The sequence below is a fragment of the Xyrauchen texanus genome, chromosome 3 (assembly GCF_025860055.1).
Source record: "Xyrauchen texanus isolate HMW12.3.18 chromosome 3, RBS_HiC_50CHRs, whole genome shotgun sequence".
NCBI lineage: Eukaryota > Metazoa > Chordata > Actinopteri > Cypriniformes > Catostomidae > Xyrauchen > Xyrauchen texanus.
Window position 1 is genome coordinate 45,840,450 of NC_068278.1, and position 24,811 is coordinate 45,865,260.

Below are 24,811 nucleotides of genomic sequence, written 5' to 3' on the forward strand. Positions count from 1 at the left end.
ACATTTGGTCCCCACAAAGTGATAAATACACGCTCACACACACACACACACACACACACACACACACACACACACACACACACACACATTCTTTATAATGGTAATAATTTATATAAATAAATCCTTTAGTCCTAGGCTTGCCAAGGACATGTGAGTCTTGAAATGATGTTGATTACTATAATAATCACAATCTATAAATGAGTTACTACCGTGGTCTACTTGGCCAGAATATCCTGTAGCTATAAAAACTTTACAACGTTTGACCTTATCAGACTAGCAATTGTTTTGTATAATGTTAAGGAATGTTGCCTAACTTTATTAACATAATTTAAAAAAGCTATGTTTCCAGCAAGTCAAAATAACAGCATAAGATATGGCACTTGTCTGCTCAGATAACCATCTTTTCCTTTCTTTCGTTATTTATTTGTCCATTCGCTCTGACAAGAAGTCCTGTATCCTTGTGTACACCGGTGCCTCAAACCACATTCACAACCAAAATAATGTCCTTCCACAAGATGCATGCAGTTTTATATTTAAACTGCTAGAGGGCCAAAAGTTACATAGTGTAGCTTTAAGCACATGTTCCTCCAGGGGAACTGTGGCGAGAGGTGTCTGCAAAATTATTTACTAAGAACTTCTGAAAACGTCTTACCTTAGATGTAGAAGCTGTAACAAACCTTTAATCAAAGTCAAAGCTTTTTATTGTCATATGGGCAGAGTACAATGTACCATGAATTCTTACTTAGGTGGTTCTCACAGAACTAAGACAAAATACTATGAGCAAAATGAACACAATTAGTGGACATAACTTACACAGATAACAGACTTGCATAAACTTATACAACTTTGTTTCAGCAATATTTAAGAGTTACCCTGACATGTTTGAAACAGAAAATGTTAGTACAAGCTACTTAAATCTCAGCATATCTAATGGATTATTTTGAAGATAGTTAAGTTTAAAACTGCAATTGTTCACCTTTTCACAACAGCCATTCATTTACAATAATAAGTAGCCTAACGTTTAGACACAACAAATTTGTCAAACAAATATATTTGACCTTTCATTTAATTTAATATTAATTTATTGCAATTTCCTGTGTATTTGCATCTTTCATGTGCTTTTCTGTCAACATCCATAATAATCTAGATATTATTCTTTAAATCTATTTTTCACGTCACTTTTGAAAATCCCACGATTGCAATTTGATTTAATGTTGAGTAAATCAAATTACAGAAGTGATCTTAAAGTAACAAAAAGGAACAATAACCTTGTAAAATGTGAGAAACGAGTTGTGGTGGCGGTGTAGTGGGTTAAAGCACATAACTGTTAATCAGAAGGTCACTGGTTCGATCCCCGCAGCCACCACCATTGTGTCCTTGAGCAAGGCACTTAACTCCAGGTTGCTCCAGGGGGATTGTCCCTGTAATAAGTGCTTTGGATAAAAGTATCTGCCAAATGCATAAATGTAAAATGCAACTGCTGCATCTTTCTCAGTGACTTGGTGTTTTGTGACGCTTTTTACATTATGTACATTGATATGTCAGTCAGCAAACATGTACTTGGTTTAATTTATGATTTCCTACGACACTAGATGGCACTAGAGTCCAAGTATGAGCATTAATTGTCTGATTAGTCTTCAAACTAAATCAGCAGAAATAAAACATTTTGTTCATCCCAAAATAAGCTCAGATATCAAGTTCTTAACATCCTCAAGGGTGAAACGCATCCAGAGAGCAATTAGCTTTTATAAATACTAATATTGCCTGTATTTAACATGAGTTGCAAATGAAAGAACACCCTATTGGTCAGCTGGTTTGAATGCAGTCCATTACATACCAACTCTCCCAGTAACAACCAAGTAAAGAAGCCTGTCCTATAAATCAAAGACAAATTAATGATGACTTATTTAGCAATGAAAAAGAGATTTCAATTGCCCTTTTCACTCTGAACATGTGACTTTTGGAAAGCATTAGAGAGAACAAAGTTAAAGGAATAGTTCACCCATAAATTAAACTTTGCTTATAATTTACTCAGTCAGATTGTCTTTTTCTATTTGGTGCAGGAAGTGTTGTACATTTTCTGCACTCCATCTGAAATAAGGTATTGCAGGTTTGATGCAGCACACAATGTAAGTGGGTTTCAGAATGTGTAGCAAAGCTCTCAGGTGTCTGCTGTTGAACACTAATGCATGACTGTTCGGACCGTTTCCTCCCAGTCAACAGAAAATGACCTATACTACATAAAAGTATCAGTAAAGGAATAGTTCACTCAAAGTTCACCCTCAGACCATCCAAGATGTATCAGAGTTTTTATTCATCAAAACAGAATTTAAGACTTTTAGAATTTAATTTCATGCAAGTGAATATACTAAATTTTCATGGTCCAAAATGCATATTTATTGTGCATCAGAATAATCCATCTAGTCAACAAACTAAGTTCTTCTGAACGCAAATGATTGAGAAACAAAATGTATACTTTAACTACAAATGTTCACTTCTGTAAATCTGTGACGTGCTCATGAGAGGGATGATGCAAGCTCGTTGGTAAGGTCATGGTATCAATTGCTGTATCAATTCTGTCTTGCGTTTAAATGTGCATTGGCCTTTAAGCTTCACTTTCTGGTGAAATATGTTGTAAATTCCTTCTGTTATAGTCTTCGGTTAATGCACAAATTTTAAACATGAAATGGGTCCAGACCACATACATTCAGGGGGCCCAGAATTCCTTGCTACAGCCCTGCATAGTTGTACTTGCAAATCTATGACTACAGCAAATATAACCATCTTTTGGTACAATATGTACTTCATAAAACATTGCAAATATTACATTTAAAAAAAGGCAACACTTCACAACAAGTATAAAGACACACCAACTCGGGAGCGGAGATGAACCCAGATGCGGGAGTTTATTGTACAGAACACAGGAAAGGCAGGCAAGCAATGCGAGGGGAGTATTCAGGTTAGGTACAAAGTCTTTGATCATACAGTGAGCAAAGGCAGTAGGCACAGATCCACAAATCTGGAATTCCAAACCAACATGGGTCAAAACAGGCAACCTAAACTTCAGACAGGGTCAAAGGCAAGTTGCTTTCATGAACAGAGCATCATGTTTGTATATCAAGACATAAAGTACACTCTTAAAAATAACGGTTCCAGTTAGAACCAATAAGGGTTCTTCACAGTGGTGCCACAAGAAACCCCTTTTCAGTTCCACAAAGAACCCGTTTCAGTTCCAGAAGGAACCATGATATTGCAAGCTCTCTAAAGAACCCTTAGCACTATGATGCTTTAAGGAACCATAGTAAGGTTCTTAAGAGTGATGCCATAGGAGAACCTTTTCCAGTTCCGCAAAGAACCTAATGTACATTAGATCTCTGAAGAACCAAGCACCGTTAAGATACTTAGCAAAAGGATGTGGTCAGTTAAAATAAAAAAATCCAAAGCCTTTGAAAATTATAACATATTTTATTCAAATTAACCATCCATAGCTTTTATAATTTAACTGGGCTTTTAAGTTTATACAAATGACTTTGGCTTTATAGTCCCTGTAGTTAGCATTTCATTCTTTAAACTAACATCATGACTGAATTTTAAAAAGATATGGATTTTTTTTTATTTTTATGTTTTCCATAAATATTTAGCTTACAAAAGATTTGTAAACTCTCTGGACAGCAATTCACAAACTGAAATGTTCATTTTGAAGACAACTACCTCAAACCAAAAACAGTTTCTTATACAGTCATCTTACATAGGATTGTAAACTCTCTGGACAGCAATTGGTAATCTAATTTTCATTTTGAAGACAAATGCCTCAAGGAACAACATAGTTTTCTGTATAATTTGGAACAGGTGAAACAATGAAAATGCCAGACCCATTGCAAGTGAATGGGTCAACTCATCCATCGTCATGGACCATGACATTTCCATCTGTTTTGATTGTAACATTTGTGTTATCAAGTGGACTCCCATCACCAGGGCTGAACTGGGACACAATTTCAGGCCTGGGAAATCCTACACCCATCCAGGCCATCCTATGCACCCAAATAAAATTTAGAAACACGGACAACCTTGTTTTTTTCCCCCCTAAATTACATTTATTTCACAGTATGACCATAACATAAAAACATAAACAACCAACCTAGAAGTAAAGCAGTCCTAATATCAAATGGGTCTGCACATAACTTCCTGTGCACTGCAATTACAACTGCAATAAATAATGTTATGAGATTGTTGTTTGGTAGGTCTTTGGCATCAAAATATTTGAGAACCACTGGTTCAGACTACAGACGCATTAAAAAGCAAATAAAAATGAAATAATATTTATAATATCACAATAAACCATTCCAGCTATGTTAAACTCCATTTTCGGCACCAAAAGAGCACCATTTTAATTTATACTATAAACAGTTCTACTAACATTACAAAAATCAAATAGGAAGATAACTCACGTCATAAAACTAACTCCCCATACTGACCTTTCTCTATAAATAGTAAGTTACAAGAATTAATTAAACGTTCATTCCTTCATGTCCATCAATTTTGTTACAACTAACTAGGTACAACTAACGGTGCACAATAATTGTTCCAACATTTTAATATCACCTCATCAATAAGTAGAAATGTAACATATAATACTATAAATAATACATTTATAAATAATAACTTACCACCATCAAATGAAGCTGAATGAAAAACATTGGAGTTCAAGTTCCCGCTGGTGAAATCCGTGGATGTGAGGAGGAGAGCGAGAGCGTGATTGGTTGTTTCGAATGAAGCGCGAAAAAGATCAATCAGGGCGTGTCTGTCTCTATGCAGTTTTATTTCTTTATCTCTCATATTTGTACATTCATTTCACAGTTAAAGATTGCTCCTCACTGAGAATTAATGCATACGGTACATATTCGGCATTCATTCAGACTTAAGTTTTCATTATTAGAACATATATTGAAATGGGATGGTTTGTGTCTATACATAAATTCACAGATTTATGCACTTTCAAAAAAATGAAAAAAAAATGTTGGATTTAATTAACATTGTTAATTAACGTTGTGTCAACAGGTTCCACGTAACTGACTTAAACCTGATCAATTCTCCTTCTCACTTTTAAATCTCTGCACGGCTTGGCTCCCTCCTATCTCTGTAATCTGCTTCACCCCTACGCACCGACTCGCTCTCTACGATCCTCCGACTCTAGCCTTCTCGTCGTCCCTCGGCATCGCCTTGTTTCGATGGGGGGCAGATCATTCAGTGTTGTAGCACCCAAAATATGGAACTCTCTACCCCGATCACTCTGTTCTGTTAACACTATCTCTGAATTAAAATCCATGCTCAAAACTCACTTATATGCTGAATGTTATAACTCTTAAGTTGTACTGTTTTTTTTTTTTGTTTTCCCCCCCCCCCCACTGGGTGCTGTCCCATCTACCTAACCTTCTCATTTTCTGTACCTTCACTGTTATCTACCTGCTGTTGTTTTGTCTGCTGTCTTTGTCCTCTGCCTTTATTGTTGCTTGTCTATTGTAAAGCGTCCTTGAGCTCTGGAAAGGCGCTATATAAATAAAACTTATTATTAATGTAATTTCTGAACTAGTACCACCAAAGGGAATCAGTTACGTATGCAACCTCGGTTCCCTGAGACGAAGGGAACGAGATATTGTGTCAGGATGCTGATGCTATGAGGTGTATCCTTCTATAAAACCTATTTGAAACCTCTCTACAATAACAGTGATTCTAAAATTGACTATGTTGTTTAAGCCCCGCCCTTTTAGGCACAAAGCACCATTTAGGCGAGCAAGCTCCATTCCTCAGAGTTTTCTGACTGAGGGACAAGAGTGCATCGCTCGCACCTCAAAGAACTCTTGAGTCTGCTGTGAGGTCAACTTACGCAATGTCTCGTTCCCTTCGTCTCAGGGAACCGAGGTTACATACGTAACTGAGACATTCCTTTTAGACTCAGTATAATTGACACTGCGTCAGGAAGCTGACACTATGGGGAACAGATTCCCATCATGCCGCACAACATAACATTACCTTCCCAGAGGGGAAACATGATGCCGCAGTCCTGCGGGATGGCGACCGACATGAGTATGCCACAAGTGAATAACCCTCATGGTAGGACTGGGCGATTAATCAAAATGTATTTTCAATTATGATTTTCTTCCAACAATTATGAAAGCAAGATAATCAGGATAAAACGATTATTGTGCCGCATTCCGTTTCGCATTGAAACACCTGTTATAGCTTTAAAGCATCCTTTATTCAAGTTCAGATAATAAGGAAGTGGGTTATGAAAATAAACCCGAAACTGGCATTAATCTGTGCGGTTCAGTGAGTTGGGTAATGTGACCGGGGAAGACGCGCACGTTTGCTGCAATTAGATTATAAAGTGATGGCTCACGACATAGTGAATCATAATATATGTGTCACGTTCACTGTGTGTATCTTCTCGTGATGAAAATTGCCAATACACAGCCCTATTATAAGCCCTACAAAAAAGTTTGTATTTTTTTAGTTAAAGATGGTTCAAAGTGAACATAAAGGTGAGAGAGTATAGTCTTGGCCCATTATACAGTGTATGTAGTCTTTTTTGTTTTGTTTTCCAAAATAATATCTAAAACTCCTTTAAAATATTTACTTTAGGAGCTATACTGCAGAAGAAAAAATTGTTATAGGAGAATGTTGGACATGATATTTAATCAGGGCTCAACATTAATGCTTGTCTGGGACAAATGGATTTTTGAAGGGGCAAGTGAAAGAGAATTTTACTTGCCCGACCGGACAAGCATACTGATTAAAACAGTAATGTAAGCTAATAGACCTGCTGCCAGTGATGGTCAGTAGCTTTGCTATTTATATGTCTGAGTAGTGAGGTGGTAGCTTAGCTAGTTTTTAAATCAAGTAACTTCTCAGTAGTGAAGCTATATTTTTGACACAGTAGTGGTTTAGCATTGAGAAAGCTACACCACCACATCTTTTACCCGGTGTTTACTAATGCCAGTTTGGAATCAAATCTAAATATTTCTGATCACAAATTAATTTGTCGGTTCTTTAAAATGAATTGGGCACATGTGATAGGAAAGCGGCCTGAATCGGTTCGCAATTGAATATGTTTATACAATGGTAGACTATATGAATATGGTAATCACATAGTGAAGTACCATGGTATTTTTTAATGACCTTGAAGCACCATATAAACACAATAGAATATGAATATGGTAATCATATATCAATTTATCATGGTAGTAACATGGTATTCTTTGAAGTACTTTGAAGCACCATGCAAATATGGAATGCGAAGAAATTTGGCCTCTGATGATATATCCTGTAATTCTATGTCTAGCTGCTGTATTTCTGTATTGTATAGATGAATAGAATACTGTAATAGTCTAAATCTGAATTATAAAATGTAAAAATAATGATTTTTCATATTGAACACATGGGTTTGCATAAGTAGCAAGTCTAAATATGAATTTACATGTTTTAACATGCACATACCAGTACATATTGCACCATACTGTATACTGTATTGCACTAAACTGTAATATACTGTGCCAAGGCTTTAATAAACATCATGTAAATAAGTCTTTTAGATGCTTTGTCTATGACGTTATGCTCCGTGTATCTGAAGTTGGAAAAAAAATGAAGTAGCTTAATTGTAGCAAGCTACTTTTGCCGTGTAGCTTGTAGTGTAACTTGCTACTTTCTCTGAAGTGTAGCTTTTAGCTTAGGTCAACTATTTTTTTCTGTTGAGTAGTTTGTAGCTTAGCTTTGCAAAAGGTCAATGAGTAATCGTGTTAAATAATTGTGATCTCAATATTGACCAAAATTATCGTGATTATGTTTTTTTGTTGTTGCCATAATTCAACATATTATACCTGAATATATCTGTATTTTCAGGCATACAGTACAAGGAATTTCTGTTGACAAGTTCTATTACAAATGGATAATAGAGGGAGATAGTGAGAATGAGACACTAAGCCTTGCGGCAGAGTGAGCAAGAGACAGACACAGTGGGTATGGCGTCAAGCGTTGGAGAGGCATTTATTGTAAATAATAAACATAAAATGTCCTAAAGGGGTAATAAAGTGTTCAAGGGGGAGTAGTGTTTATAATAAAAGGGGACTCTAGGGGAGTAGTATTCATAAAAAAAGGGGACTCTGGCATCCTCGCTGTGAAACAGGGTTGAGTCCAAAGGATAGTCAGTCGGCAGCCCACGCTCCCCTCCTATGTCCATGGCGTGAGGGGCGGCGGTGTGACTGGCGGCCTGTCTTCCCAGGCCCCCGGCAAGCGTGAGGGGGAGGCGGCCCGGAATCCAGCTGGTCAATTGCGCTTTTGAAATAGCAGGATAGCAAAACACTAGTGATGTACAGGATGTGTGTGTATGTCACACATATTGATGGTATTAACTGTCAGGAAAAGATAGAATAACACCATTTTGTATATAGAACTTTGTTGAGACTCATTCAGCATTTTTTCTTCCTCTGAGAGTGGAAGGTGTTCAAATGATCTTTCAATGAAACCTGTTCTTGACATGAAGATATCCTTTAATGAACCTGTTTAATGCCCAATTAATGGACACTATGACATGGACGTTATCTTTATAGGAGCACAATGGAATTAAATGGCTCTTGTTATGTGACTATTTGCAGCACTCATGTAAAAATATTCACATGAAATCAAGACAGTCATCACTGACATCAACAACTCTTTTTAGACCATTCAAATTTCATTGTCATAACAACTGGAACCAGAGCTGGGAGATTTTAAAACAAGAGTACTTCATTCATAAATACACAAGATCCTACCTTTATGCTGTGAAATAACTGATATGTAGTGGTCAATTTTATATATATGTAAAAAAACGAATAGGCTACTTATCTAATACTTATTAGATAAGGGTGTAATACTTATGGGCCATTGACAAATAAGGATGTTCATGGTGTTAAAATGAGACAACTTTTAAATATTTAGTTGATAACAATAGTGTCATGTTCTCAGAAATGTAATCTTTGTCTCCAATTTGGTTTCATACATTTTTAAAAAACTTTATAGCTTTCTACAAAAATAAAATACAAATTTATAATTGTCATGTGCTGTAACCATCAAGTATAAAGTATTATTATACTTTCATTGCACCTTGAATACATGAGTGTATATACAACTTTCATTAATTTTCAAAAAGTTTTCAAACACATTTTTCAAGGTAATTTTTTTTTATATAAATATTATTGTAACAGTATATGGACGGGCAAGGAGGAAGCGGGAAATGACTGAACAGTAAACTTAAACTTGAATTATATAAATTAATTTAAAACAAACATAAATAGACACAGCATCTCCAACCAGCCCTTATCACGCTCTCCAGCTGATCAGCTGATCACACACTCCTCCTCGTCACACTTTTGACTTTTTGAGTCAAGAATATCAAGACATTTTTTCAGGGTTCCACCACATGACTTGAACAAAATGTGCCTTTTCATTAAAATGCAAAGAAAAATATCAGATGTTTTTAAAACTTCACATCCTGTCTTGAGGGTCTAAAGGTGTCCGCTCTGTTTTATAGATTTTATGGTCAACATAAACAGCAAAATGGCTACCATGTTGGGTTCACCCAGTGACTATGATTTGGTGGGCAAAAGCGTTTTTAAATATGAATTTTATTTTAGAACTCATTTAAAAAAAAAACAACAACAGATTATTATGCACTAGTAATGCCAACATTTATTTTTTCAGGAATTTTAGCTTTTATTGAGACTTTGACTTTTTGTTTTTTTGTTTTTTTTACAGTCTCTGGACATCACATGACATTTTTTACTTTACGCCCCAGAACAAATATCAATATGTCTTTAAACAGAAAAATAAATATTCTCATCACAGAAGAGTTGTTTTAGTTTTCAAATAAATGGTTTGCATGAATTGCATTTTAAAATTTATTTTTAATTTAATAGATCTGGACAAAAATGTTTCTTGAACTGTTCTCTTGCGAAGATTTTGAAAACTTGCATTACCTTCAGTGGTGTAAGTTTCATGGGAACACTAGGAAGGACAAGTCATTGCTAAACTCTGACATACCTGTTTACCAGTGTTTTCAGAAAACTGGCTTCTTTTCGCAGTGGAGAGAGAGCTTGCATGCTCACGGTTACCAGATAGTTTGACTAAAGTGTCTCCCTGGTAGAATATTTCCAAACTGTACAAGTGTCACGTTCTAATTGGGGAATTTCACCTATGGAAATCTGGCAACCCTACACATGTCCAAATCTAATTCAAATCAAATCACTTTATTGTCACACTACCATGTACAAGTGCAACAGTAGGTGAAAGTCTTGTGTGCAGTTCCGAGCAACATAGCAGTCATGATAGTGACGTGACATATACCAATTTACAATAAACCACATATTTACACAACACAATTTACATATTAAATGTACAGTAAACAATACACAATATAGAATACACATACAATAAAAAAATAAAATAAAGAGTATATAAAAAATATATATACAGTAGTTGTATAGAGGAGAATATATTTGACAGTCCAGTGTGAGATATAAGATTAATAAAGTGCAGTGCTGATTATTGATCGTGAGAAGATTGCTTGGGGGAAGAAGCTGTCATGTAGTTGGCTGGTGCGGGTCCTGATGCTGCGATACCGCCTGCCTGATGGAAGCAGTGAGAGCAGCCCATGACTCGGGTGACTGGAGTCTCTGATGATCCTCCGAGCTTTGTTCACACACCGCCTTATATGTGTCCTTGAGGGAGGGAAGCTCACCTCCGATGATGTGTCTGGCAGTTCGCACCACCCTTTGCAGGGCTTTGCGGATGTGGTCGGTGCTATAGCCGTACCAGGCGGTAATCGCCCTTATTTAAAATGTTATTTATCAAACTTAGAAAATTAAATATTTTACTTGCATGATTAGTTCTATGTAATCCATGACACAATTGATCTAAAGGGGATGGTAGTTTTACGAGGGGGAAGCTTTTTGGTATTTCTTGCAACAAGGGGGATGGCATCCCTCACATCCCCCCTCAGCTCGAGCCCTGCTGATATGCCTCTGTGCTCATGAAAATGACAAAAGACAGCATCTCGTATGACATCTCTGACCATCTTCTCATGTCATTCACCCATCGCGTTATAGATAAGGTAAGCAGATTCGTTTAAGTGTTAAAACGGGGGGTGCAGCTATTTTTATACACATTTTCCGAAATGTTGTAGCTGTGCAGTTTGTGTAAACCTCACTCCCCTGGGCTCAAGAGAAGTACTAGCGACTGACACTAGAGGCTGTAGCCTTTAGCCTCCTCGTTAGCATGCCCACCTCCCATGCCAGAGATGCTGGTTTGAATCCCGATTGGAGTGGGTCGAGCAGAACTGGTGACAGTAGTTCCGTAACCCGGATGGAACTGAGGTTTAGGGGGGTGAGTGTAACGGGAGCAAGCTGGTATGTGATAGCTGTGCAGTGTGTGTAAACCTCACTCCCCTGGCCTCAAGAGGCTCACTAGCCATTGGCATTAGAGGCTGTAGGCTTTGGCATGGGAGGCAATTGTGCTAACGAAGAGGCTAGAGTTGCTGGTTCGAATCCTATTGGGAGCGGGTCGTGCAGGACTGGTGACATTTACATGTTCTAGTTTTGTCCTAAATGAGGCTCTGTAGGCCTACAAATCAGTCAGTAACACAGGTGTATAGAACAGCTCTTATTCGCATAGTCCCACTGCCCATTAATGGTCTGAAACGCTGTTTGTCCGCTGGCACGTGGTGAGCAAAGGTAAATTCAATGCTTGTAATCCAGACATCAAATGACGTGCATTCTTTGTGGCATTTCTGTTGCTGGGTAAGCAAACATTTAAAAATCAACACTGTTTGTATAATTTGGGCATTTCAAAAGATATTGGCATTTTTACAACTGTAAAAGTGCATATTTAAAATCATTGATCTTGTACTGAAGGCTAATAGAAAATGCAGTTCTCCAGTGCAGTGAGTAGGGCTGAGTGGATTTCTTCTGCGAAAGTGGGCACGCACCATTAGCAGTAGCCTACATCTTGATGCAGGTTGAAAGTATGTACAGGAGTGGGCACGCACCATTAGCAGTAGGCTAGCCTACATCTTGATGCAAGTTGAAAGTATGTACAGGAGTGGGCACGCACCATTAGCAGTAGCCTACATCTTGATGCAAGTTGAAAGTATGTACAGGTGTGGGCACGCACCATTAGCAGTAGCCTACATCTTGATGCAAGTTGAAAGTATGTACAGGTGTGGGCACGCACCATTAGCAGTAGCCTACATCTTGATGCAAGTTGAAAGTATGTACAGGTGTGGGCACGCACCATTAGCAGTAGCCTACATCTTGATGCAAGTTGAAAGTATGTACAGGTGTGGGCACGCACCATTAGCAGTAGCCTACATACAGCTTGATGCAAGTTGAAAGTATGTACAGGTGTGGGCACGCACCATTAGCAGTAGCCTACAGCTTGATGCAAGTTGAAAGTATGTACAGGAGTGTTCATGCCATCGTGATTTGGGATGAAGGAAAGACCACTCCTGGATTTGCATCAGTGGATGTAAGAGTACCACCACACTTAGGCTACATATTATCAGGTAATGATTGCTTTATAATAAAATCTGAATGATTTTCATGACGTTTGGTTTCGTTAACGGTTCTTGAACGTGAATTATTCCGGTGATGCGGACAGAAAACCAGACAAAAATACTATTAAGCACCACAGAAAAAATCTTTTATTTTATAATCTTTAACTGCTACTGAATCTAGTAGACTAGTAGACCGAATCCCAAAGAAATGACTCTTTTGAGCCAGCTCTTTTTAGTGAATCAAAAAGTTTTATAAATCCATAGGAGTTGAATGAATGAACTGACTCACTCCAAGTAAACCAAGATTTGCTACTCTGTCCTATGTACTTTAAGCTCCTAAGAGCTGCTTACTGTTCGTTCATATGAAAACATGTACTTTAAAATACAAATTTAGTTTTGTTGTAATAAGTAAATAATCTGAAAAATTATTCTAAATTGACTATCTGGCAATTCAGTATTTCATAAATAATAAATTAATACAAATTAAATGCAGTTAAATTTTAAACATGCTCACAGCATTGTTATTTGGCTCATATGTCTGCAAAATTGCATAAAAAAATGCAATAATTATATATATACATATATATATGGCAGGTAAGAAGTCTGACTGCTGGCTGGTCAATTTTTTCATCTACCAGCCACCTTGGCTAGTGGGTATAAAAGTTAATTTCTGACCCTACACATACACGTGTTTGTTTTATTTTATATTCCATTTACAACCATTTTAATCACAATTTAGCCTCTAAAAATGTAGGGTGACAAATTAATTTTAAAATCACTATTGTAATTTTCTTTAATGTTGAACTTGCATGCGTAATACGAGCTGTCACTGTTGGAAAATTAATATCAACTACGCATGTTAACATCAATTATTAACAAGTTGAAACATAAAAATTAAGCAGAATAACACCTATAACAATTAAACGCATGTGTTGTTAATAAGTGCAGTGTGTCATAGCTATCTAAATGTGATTTGCCAGGTCCAACATTTAAATTGAAAGAAAAAACACCTTACGAGCATTTTCACGTAGGTCTAGTAAATAGGTGCTGTAGACTCACGCGATCAACTCTTGGTGAATACTTCCTGTGCTCCCACACATAATACATTTCGATCGACTCTTCTTAGTAGCTTCAATACAAACAGAAAGTTAGATGACAATATTCGGATGAGCGGAGCGCGGGAAAGGGGCGGACTGAATAAGGTAATAAAGTGTAGACACGCTCCTTAGAGTTCTGGATAATTGCAGCCCGTGTGAGTGCTTATTGTGATTTAAGAGCTTGAGGGACGACGGCGATGATGCCAGCGGGTGAGATGCATCACTAATAACTGTTCATAGTCCAATCCGCTGCGCTTTAGCGTTGGGCTGTTCGCCGGCTGACTCAGGTTTTTGACGCACGTGCCCAGGAGAATCGTGTAATGATGACTTTCGGAAACTGCTCCGTGGATTTCTTCTTGCAGTTTTATAACTTGCAGAATTTGTCCGCGTTTTTTAATTTCTCTTTTGTGGACGCGATGTACGACAGTGGTGCGAGCTACGAGTCGGAATCGCACAGACCGACCATCAAAGCGCTGCTCATCGTCGCCTATTCCGTGATTATCATCATCTCGCTTTTCGGAAACGTGGTGGTTTGTCATGTTGTTATTAAGAATAAACGGATGCACTCAGTGACAAGTTTGTTCATTATGAATTTGGCCATTGCTGATATTCTTATAACTCTCCTCAACACGCCTTTTACACTGGTAAGTTTTCACTGCTTGTTTGAACCGGTATTGATTTTGTTTGTCGCTCATGGGGGGTTCAGCAACTAATGTGAGAGAATCAGAATTTTGGCACTGTACTCACCATTGTGGTAGTGAAACTTTTTTTTTTTTAATCTATAAAAACATTATAAAAGAAGTCATTCTCTCAGGAACATAATTGTTCACCCAAAAATGAAAATTCTCTCATAATTCTATCATCAGTTTTTTGAGGGTCCTAGGCAAAGTACAGGAATGGGTCCCTCTAAAAGTGTAGACATTACCTCGATTTTCTCTGACCTTCCTTTCATTGTTGTGATTCAACATGTTACTTGAAAATACAATCTGGCTTCCTAAACTATAACAAACAAAAACATAATACCTTTTTTCTGTTTCAGACTTCCTCTTTCTTTAAATGCACTTTTCCACCATTATCTTTAACTTCAATAAACTGTTTATAAGGTATTTAAACAGACCAAAACTTGACTATGAGTGTCTTGAATTCAGCAAATCTTGTTATGAAACACTCCAGGTCTCCAGGAGCGGTGTCATCGACATTATCTTCAACTTCATTGTAACCATTTTCAGGAATATCATTATCAACAACAATCATATCAGTGTTATTGCAGCAATATTTAAAATGTCAGAATACTTTATTTAGGATTATCTAAAAATAAAACAAATATTATTTGCATTTTTAAGGGGGCCACACAAAGATTTTTAGAAAAATATCTCCGCTAAACTGGTCCATAGTCAGGTCAAGTCATTTTTATTTGTATAGCGCCTTTCACAACACACATTGTTTCAAAGCAGCTTTACAGAAGATCAGGTGTTAACAGAAGATAAAACCGTAATGTAATGTCTATGAGTCATCATTGTGTAATTAGATAAAATATGATTGTGAATTGTTTAAAAATAAGTCATTAAATAATAATTGTATTTATAACCCCAGTGAGAATGCCGAAGGCGACTGTGGCAAGGAACACAAAACTCCACAAGATGTTGGGTAATGGGAGAAAAATAACCTTGGGAGAAACCAGGATCTCTGTAGGGGCCAGTTCCCCTCTGGCTAACATCATGAATATAATGGCAATATTACGTTTAATGTAGTAACAGTGCAAGTCATGATTTAAAATTATTAAACTAAGTGTTAAGGGATTTTGTATGAACTTAATGTAAGATTAATGACTAATGTCTTTGAACCATGCAATGCAAGTAAATGGTGGCCAGAACTTTGAAGGTCCAAAAAAAAGCATATAAATGCAGCATAAAAGTAATCCATACGACTCCCAAGTCATGTCAAATAATTTTTATATGTATAGCGATTTTCACAATACTCCTCATTTCAAAGTAGCTTTATAGAAACTTGTGCTTTAACAGAAAGCAAAGCCATACTATCTGTAATGTCATAATTGTGTGGTTTGATAAAAACGTGATTGTAAATTGTGCCTCAAAAAATAAAATAAGTAAATCATATTTTAATTTAGTCACCCAGTGAGCAAGCTAAATGCCATTGTGGCAAGGAACACAAATCTAACCAGGCTCACTGTGGGGGCCAGAGGGGTATTCCAGAAAGCAGGCTAAGTGAAGGTCATGTGCTTTCTGTTCCAAAAACTGAGGGATCTTTCAGGGTATGTTAGTAGCCATAGCAACTTGCTCTCTGAACATAATCTGCTCCGAAGTAGTTTATGTTCCAGAGTTAGTTTATTTCAGGTAGATATTAGTATGTTTCAGAGGCTGTGAGCACATGCATGCCCTTTTGATAGCGGCACAGTGGGCGAGAAAGTTCAGATTACACACAATATTATCCCTTTAAAGCAATATTACGGTAAACTGCCATCTTTACTTCACAAATATTCTTTACTCTGGCATTTCCAGTCTCCCATAGCAGATTTTCATTCAAAAGAGGACCAACTGTATATTGTGCTTTAACTTTTAAATGGGAGGTTTTAATACTGTAATATGTTTTAACACAGAACACATTGGAAATTCCCCCACGCTCTTCACTGTGAAGACAGGGCTTTCTGTGTATATATTTAGCCCTTCTAATAAATAATTTTATTCTGTAAATTTAATAGAAAATTATAGCACCCATATTCTATTTACAGTTCCTTCAGTCAATGAATATTAATGTTATTTATCAAATGACATTCCATAATATCAATATGTTGGTAATGTCTGCCAATTAAAAGCTTAAGCAATTAATCACTTGTTATTCTTCACTGACTAGATAATATGTGACAATTTCACAGACCATAGATAGAGGTTAGAGATTTACATTTACATTTATGCATTTGGCAGATGTTTTTTTCCAAAGCGACTTACAGAGCCCTTATTACAGGAACAATCCCCCCGGAGCAACCTGGAATTAAGTGCCTTGCTCAATGACACAATGGTGGTGACTCTGGGGATTGAACCACTGACCTGCTGATTACCAGATTACCAGTTATGTGCTTTAGACCACTACACCACCACCACTCCTAGTGGTGAGAGATTTGATTTCTTATCACTAATTAATGTAGGCCACTGTACATATAAATGCACACATTTCCAGACTTGCTCATTGTACTCTTTATTATCTGAAAATATAAATGAGACATGCTGTCATTTAGAGTCCCCCGCAGTGCCCTCTTTTAGCTGGCGGTCAGGTGATTCAATGAAAAGATCAGCCTCCTCTACTCCATCAGAAGCTGTACATGGTCCATCTCTAAATTACATTTTTGTTCTGCCTTTCAATAGGGACCTTTTACAAATTCCTATTAACAAGGAAGAGATGAGCTACTTTTCCCTAATGCTGGGATCATGAACACCTATAATGTATAGTCAGACACATGATCTTCAATTAAAACAACATAATTTCATTACGTATCAAGTTGCTGGAGGCAGATGGACACTACTGTACATGACAACACAACTTTTCATGCCACATCAAATGAGAAAAGAGCACAATGGACATGTAACGCCAATCATTGTCCACGTGTGTGTGTGTGTGTGTGTGTGTGTGTGTGTGTGTGTGTGTGTGTGTGTGTGTGTGTGTGTGTGTTCTGGAAGCCACATGCCGCGATTAAGCAAGCTTTGGGTTAATCAACCGAGAGTTCAGTGTTTATGTCACGGTAAGTTAACCTTGCTTTCTGGAATATATCTTGGTTCTCCTCTGGCTAAGTGCTCACAAAAATTTTGTACTTTGTTATTTGGCTGATGAAGGCAATTTAGTTGGCAATTAATGTATTGTCTATGTATTTCATTTTAAGAGTGTAGTCCATCCTTTCACCAAGATGATGCCAGATGTCAGTGAGGTCAGCAGTTAATTTTGGTGCAGATCATCTCAGCCTAAGGTTTAGGCCGTAGCCAGTGAAGTATCCCATGTCTTACGGTTGGAGTTGGCATCAGTTTGTCTGTGAAGTCCATCCTCGTGTTACTATTGTAAAGTGTCCTTGAGCTATATCTAAGCTATCTGTAAGGCACTATATAAATTAAACTTATTATTATCTTAGTAGACTGGAGTGATATCAAGTTGGCACTGGCTGCAGTTTGTTGTCATCACTCAAAACTCCAGTGGTTAAATCCAAATCTTCAGATGCGATATGATTGGTGTGGGTGAGAAACAGATCAATATTTTAGTCCTTTTTTACTATAAATATCCACTTTCACCTCCAAATTCCTCTTCATTTTTGCTGATTCGCATTCTTTGTGCATATTGCCATCTACTGGGCTGGGAGGAGAAATTAAATTAAAAAATGAACTTGGTCCTTATTATTATCTAAGGTCCTTTTTTTTTTTTTTTTTTTATAGGAAAATACAGAGACAGCAAGATTAATAAAAAAAATTATATAATGCTTATTCAAAATAACCACTGTTGGTTAACCATTTCCTGTTCATTTCAATAACATTTGGTATTTCATAATATGGTATCTTAAATATTCAATCAACAAATTAATCTCCATTGTAATTGAATCAGTTGATGTTAGCCCACTTAGGAAACATTTTCATAACACATTAGCCCCACTTAAGAAAGACAATGTGTTTTAGGGGGCCTTTAGTCCCTGCAACAGGGAAAAACTATCTGTTCAATTCTTGGACAGTTATTCATTTCTTTTTTATTATTATTTTAACTACGTTGAACAAAACTGGAAATGACATAAGTATATTGTCTAAACAAAATTGGCTTCAATGAGCTCATGGATCAGGAATATTTTGCAGTGTATAGTCACAAACAGGTGTTAAGGGAAGTACTGTGGTAGTTTTTGTTGCTTTTCAGTGTTTGGGAAGAAAATAATAAGTGCCTTTTATCCTGGGGGCCTTTAGCCCTGTTTTACCCTACTTGTATCAAATATTTAAAAGTGTAAAAATGTGTCTAATTAACTCTTTCTGCAAAAATGAATGAATAAATAAACAAAATAAAAATGTATCGTAATCAAGATAAATAACCAGATTTGTCAGCTGTAACTCAGATAACCACTCTGCCAAGAACAAAAAGCTGAGGCTGCAGTTGGCACAGGCTCGACAAAACTGGACAGATGAAGACTGGAAAAAATTTAGCCTGGTCTGATGAATCTCTCTGCTGAGGCACACAGATGGTGTGGACAGAATTTGGCACCAACAGCATGAATCCATGGAACCAACCTGTCTTGTGTCAACAGTCCAGACTGATGGCGGTGGTGTAATGATGTGGGGTCAGGAATGATTTCTTGGCACACTTTGGGCCCATTAATACCAGTAAATCATCACTTCAATGCCACAGCCTATTTGAGTATTTATTTTTGCTGACCATATGAATCCCTTTATGTCTACAGTTTACCCATCTTCTAATACAGGGATGGCCAACTCCAGTCCTGGAGAGCCACTGTCCTGAAGATTTTAGCTCCAACTCTAATCTAACATGCTTGACCAAACAAATCAAGGTCTCCAGGATAACTTAAAAAACGTTAAGGGCAGGTGTGTATGATTGGGGTTGGAGCTAAATTCTGCTGGACGGTGGCTCTCCAGGACCAGAGTTGGCAACCTCTGTTCTAATGCTTACTTCCAGTATGATAATGCACCATGTGACAAAATTAAAAGTCGTCTCTAATTATTTTGAAGGAATATGACAGTGAGTTCACTGTTCTTTTCAGATCTGAATCCAATAGAACACATTTGGAATGTGATAGAAAGGGAAATTTGCAGCATGAATGTGCAGCTGAAAAATCTGCTGAAATTGCCAGAAGAAATCATTTCTACAAGGACCAGAATCTCAAAGGAATGTTTCTAACATCTTGTGGAATCCATACTATGGAGAAATAAGGCTGGTTTTGAGAGCAAAGGGAGGCCCTACCCATTTTCGTATTGTGTTCATAGTGAAATTAAATATATATTAAAATGAATATATAAAATTAATAAATAAATATGTGTACAAAACGTATAGGGTTATGATACTGCCAAATGGCTAAGAAGGTTTAATGAATCTTGCAGGTGTGTATGCGGTTTGTCTGTTTGTTTGTATTTTTGTCTAGTAAAGTGTATGCAGAGGAGGTGCATTATTCATTTTTGTGGTCACACGTGCTTTTCTTTAATGCATTTTGATACAAACACCCTGTACTGTGTTCTGTCAGGTTCGGTTTGTTTACAGTACATGGGTGTTTGGGAAGGTGATGTGCCATGTGAGCCGCTTTGCACAGTATTGTTCTGTCCATGTCTCTGTACTTACGCTGGTTGCCATCGCCATTGATCGACACCAGGTAAGTGTATTTACCAAAGCTCACACATAAACGACACCAATTACTAAAATGAAAAAAAATTAATGAAACATTGAGTATTCTGCTTTTTTCCACCTCTTATGAAAACTCAATGAATCATTAGTGCATGTCAATGTGCAATCAGTCATGATTAGTGATTACTGCTGTCCATCAGGTGGTGATGTACCCTATGAAACAGAGGATGTCTCGGCTTCAGGGTGTAGGCTGGATTGGTGTAATCTGGGTGATGGGGTCCTGCTTCTCTCTACCTCATGCCATCTACCAGAAACTGTTGCGCTTTGAATTTGTGTATGAACTTCTTTCTTTTTTCGTTCTTTCTTTAAACAAAATGAAAATACCATTGAAATAATTTATGTTAAAGTTTAGCTGTCAACCATTTAGTTTATTTAGATTGACAGACAAAAAAAAAAAAACATTCTAAGTAGTCCAGTTACTTGTACCCAGTGAATCCTCCTATTCTATTTCATTTGTCACCCTTTTTTACCCTGCACTGATTGTCATCTTTAAGTTAGAATACCAACATGGTCAGTAAGGTTCTTTTCCCAAAAATAACATGCAAAAATAAATAAATTATCCATGCTTTAGTCCCTTTCCAATGGTGTGATGATACAATCTTTTTCTTCTTTTCTCTCTTAGCAATAACAGGGTACGGATGGTATGTCTCCCCAGCTTCCCACAACCCTCAGATCTCTTTTGGAAGTATCTGGATCTTGCCTCGTTTGTCCTCCTCTATGTATTGCCATTAGCGATAATATCCATAGCGTACCTTGTTGTGGCCAAGAAGGTTTGGTTCCAGAATGCGGTCGGGGATCTCACTCAGGCCCAATCGGCAGCCCATCGCAGGAGGAAGAAGACGACCCTAAAGATGCTGATTGCAGTGGTGGCTGTTTTTGCAGTCTGCTGGTTTCCCCTAAACTGTTATGTGGTGCTGCTGTCAAGTAAAGTGATTCAGGCCAACAATGCCCTGTACTTCACCTTCCACTGGCTGGCCATGAGCTCTACCTGCTATAACCCTTTCATATACTGCTGGCTCAATCACAGCTTCCGTGCAGAACTCCGAGCCCTGCCTTTAATTGGACGCATAGCCAAAGGCAACACTATCCAGCAATCCTGAGGAAGCACTCTACATACTTCAACAATCTGTATTCTGTTTTCTGTTTTTGAATTCACATCAAATACAAAAGTACAGTAGCAGTTCATCCTCCCTGATGTGGTTTCTCTTTTTCATCCTACCCTTGGCTCTCATTTTGTCTTCTCCATCATAATGCAAGTGATATCCAAACCAATTAAGAGCACTGTGTTGCCATGGAAAAGATTACATAAAAGCTGAAAGAAGCTGTTACAGTAATTAGAAACTCTGTTCTAGTTAATTATTTATTTTTTACCCCAAGAAATATGGTCTCACCTAATTGCTTGGATATAAAGCCTTAAAGACCTAGGATTTAAAATATATCAAATGATACATTTCCGGCATTAAATCCGTAAAAATTGCCCAATTGACTTCCATTATAAGTGACTCACTGTAACCTGGATTTTGTTCTTTTTTAAAGATAATTAATTTGTTTTTGCCTAACTGAACCCGGAATATTCCTTTTATATGGTGCACAAGTAATTCGCAGGCAACACTGTATTAAATGAATTAATATTGTTTCTATCTATTCATGAAGTTTGGTGTATTCTCCTAAGGCTTATAAGAGGTTCTGACCTCTGCATTATGAACACACACACATGCAGACCTCACTGTGGTATGACATGTTAATATCAGAATTGCAGTTACATGCAATTAAATTGATCCAGACTGAACATGCCCAATTGATATTAAGCCCTATTCTGGACATTCCAGAGAGCAGCTTATAATATTGATAATGGGGTGCCAATTATAGAGATGGAATGTATTTTATGTACAAAGCTAAAATATGTTTATGCAATATTCATTGCAGCAGCTCATTGTTACGCTCCTGTCTGACTGCAGATGTGATCTTAAAATAAATTACAGCAATGTGTTTTTTTTATAATTCTACCTGTTCTAGCTTAGACAATTAATATCATAGTATGCGTTGATGTGTCCAGGTCTCTTTGTTTGCACTTTGTAGAGGAACTCCATATTGTATGTATTAATGGAACTTTTATACTGTACATTTCTCATGCAGAGAGCATAAATAACTGCAAATTATCTGACTGTGTTAATTGTTGCCAGTGTTTTTTTTTTGTGACATGTAATGGAAAGACTTAAAACTGGGCAAAAATGGTTTCTGGTCAGCCAACAGGAAGACCAGTGATTATGCAAAGAATAAAACAGCTTTGTTTAGCCCCCTCGGCTATTTCTAGAAATGGTCCTCTGCATGTATAGTTTTTGTGACTCTTATTGCCACTGTAATGAGTGTACTGTAATTGACTTTGGAAAAGTGCCCAATAAATTAATACTTGTGTGGTTTGTAATAATAGGGACCATTCATTTTGGGTAGAAATTGGGGAAATTATTTGCACAGTGGTGATGGGATTGAAGTAGGATTTCTGTAATTCTTCAGGTCATGGGTTGTCTAATAAGGAAACTTTTCCTTTGAGTCAGCTTGCTAGTTCCCTGATCACCACAACATATGTTGTGCTTTACATACAAGGAATTTTGATTATTTTATGGTGTTATCGAACAGTTTATGGGATTATCCCAATGCAATTTTACACATGCAATTATTACACGATGAAAGGCAGGTTCAGTTTTTCATAAAGCTCTTACAGATTCCTTCTAAAATCCTGAAATGTCATGTATTTCATTACCTCAGAAGCAGTGCCAGGTGTGCCAATAATGGGGTGCCATAGCAACAAAATCCATAATTTGATTGTGTTTAATGAGTCAAAATTATATAAAGATATGGCAAGAACTGGTAAGCACTTAACATCTAAAAAAAAGAAAAGAAAGAAATTTACACATATTGCATTGTTTAGAGCAAAAAAGAAAACCCAATTAGAAACCTTAGTATATTTTTTAAATCGATTTGAGCAGCACGGTGAAGCACAAATGCTAATATAAAAAGTACGCTTTGCAGTGTATCTCAGGACTGGCTGACGTTTCAAGTGTTTCACTGTGATTTTAAAACACTCAAAAGCATTATGGTTAGAGATTGACATTATCCAAATGCAGATTATTACAAAAGAAAAAAAAGTGTGATTTCCTTTCACATATTATGACATGAATTTGAAAGCATTAAAGGTTCTGATTTCTTTAGTGATGGATCCACACAGCTATATTTTACAATATGCATCAATAGGAAGTATACTGTATACAGTATTTATCAATGCGTATAGTGATTACACGTGCAAGGCATATAGACAATTTCAAGTGTCATTAATTCACTTTATCATTCTAACTAAACTCAGCAAAAAAGAAACATCCCTTTTCAGGACACTGTATTTTAAAGATAATTTTGTAAAAATCCAAATAACTTTACAGATCTTTATTGTAAAGTGTTTAAACTATGTTTTCCATGCTTGTTCAATGAACCATAAACAAATAAATAACATGCACCTGTGGAACAGTCTTTAAGACACTAAAAGCTTACAGACGGTAGGCAATGAAGGTCACAGTTATAAAAAAAATTAGGACACTAAAGAGACCTTTTTACTGATTCTGAAAATCACCAAAAGAAAGATGCCCAGCATCCCTGCTTATCTGCGTGAATGTGCCTTAGGCATGCTGCATAGAGGCATGAGGACTGCAGATGTGGCCAGGGCAATAAATTGCAATGTCCATACTGTGAGACGCCTAAGACAGCGCTACAGGGAGACATCCTCGCAGTGGCAGACCACATGTAACAACACCTTCTAGGTACTTCTGAATCTGTGGGACAGGTACAGGATGGCAACAAAAACTCCCTGAGTTACACCAGGAACGCACAATCCCTCCATCAGTGCTCAGGAGAGGCTTGACTGAGGACTTGTAGACCTGTTGTAAGGCAGGTCTTTACCAGACATCATCGGCAACAATGTAGCCTATGGGCACAACTCACCTTTGCTGGACCAGACAGGACTGGCAAAAAGTGCTCTTCACTGACGAGTCACGGTTTTGTCTCACCAGGGGTGATGGTCGGACTTGCGTTTATCGTTGAAAAATGAGCGTTACACGGAGGCCTGTACTCTGGAGCAGGATCGATTTGGAGGTGGAGGGTCCGTCATGGTCTGGGGTCGTGTGTAACAGCATCATCGGACTGAGCCTGCAGGCAATCTCAATGCTGTGCGTTACAGGGAAGACATCTTCTTCCCTCATGTGGTACCCTTCCTGCAGGCTCATCCTGACAAGACCCTCCAGCATGACAATGCCACCAGCCATAATGCTCGTTCTGTAAGTGATTATCTGCAAGACAGGAATGTCAGTGTTCTGCCATGAGCATCGAAGAGCCCGGACCTCAATTCCATTAAGCATGTCTGGGACCTGTTGGATCGGAGAGTGAGGGCTAAGGCCATTCCCCCCAGAAATGTCTGGAAACTTGCAAGTGCCATGGTGAAAGAATGGGATAACATCTCACAGCAAGAACTAGCAAATCTGGTGCAGTCCATGAGGAGGAGATGCACTGCAGTACTTAATGCAGCTAGTGGCCTGTTGTATCTTTTTATGTTCATGCAAATATTTACACATGTTAAGTTTGCTGAAAATAAAAGCAGTTGAAAGTGAGAGGACGTTTCTTTTTTTGCTGAGTTTATGTGAGGAGTGAAGGCCATTTCACACAGAATGCGACAAGTGGTGGAATCGACGCACGGCTGCCGCTT

The 24,811-nt window shown here is 37.5% G+C and overlaps 1 protein-coding gene across 1 annotated transcript; it reads left to right on the forward strand.

Moving 5' to 3' along the window:
* Positions 1-13,967: 13,967 nt before the first annotated feature.
* LOC127632420 (G-protein coupled receptor 83-like) lies at positions 13,968-22,384 on the forward strand. Its single transcript, XM_052111001.1, has 4 exons — positions 13,968-14,321; positions 19,907-20,032; positions 20,205-20,338; positions 20,687-22,384. The coding sequence occupies exons 1-4, from the start codon at positions 13,998-14,000 to the stop codon at positions 21,162-21,164; spliced, it is 1,062 nt and encodes a 353-aa protein (XP_051966961.1). The 5' UTR covers positions 13,968-13,997; the 3' UTR covers positions 21,165-22,384.
* Positions 22,385-24,811: the final 2,427 nt, after the last annotated feature.

Bases quoted from the DNA above. Each gene is read 5' to 3' on its own strand.
- LOC127632420 (XM_052111001.1), top strand. From the start codon at position 13,998: ATGATGACTTTCGGAAACTGCTCCGTGGATTTCTTCTTGCAGTTTTAT. The intron at 14,322-19,906 runs GTAAGTTTTCAC...GTGTTCTGTCAG, and splicing joins TCAACACGCCTTTTACACTG to GTTCGGTTTGTTTACAGTAC. The intron at 20,033-20,204 runs GTAAGTGTATTT...GCTGTCCATCAG, and splicing joins TCGCCATTGATCGACACCAG to GTGGTGATGTACCCTATGAA.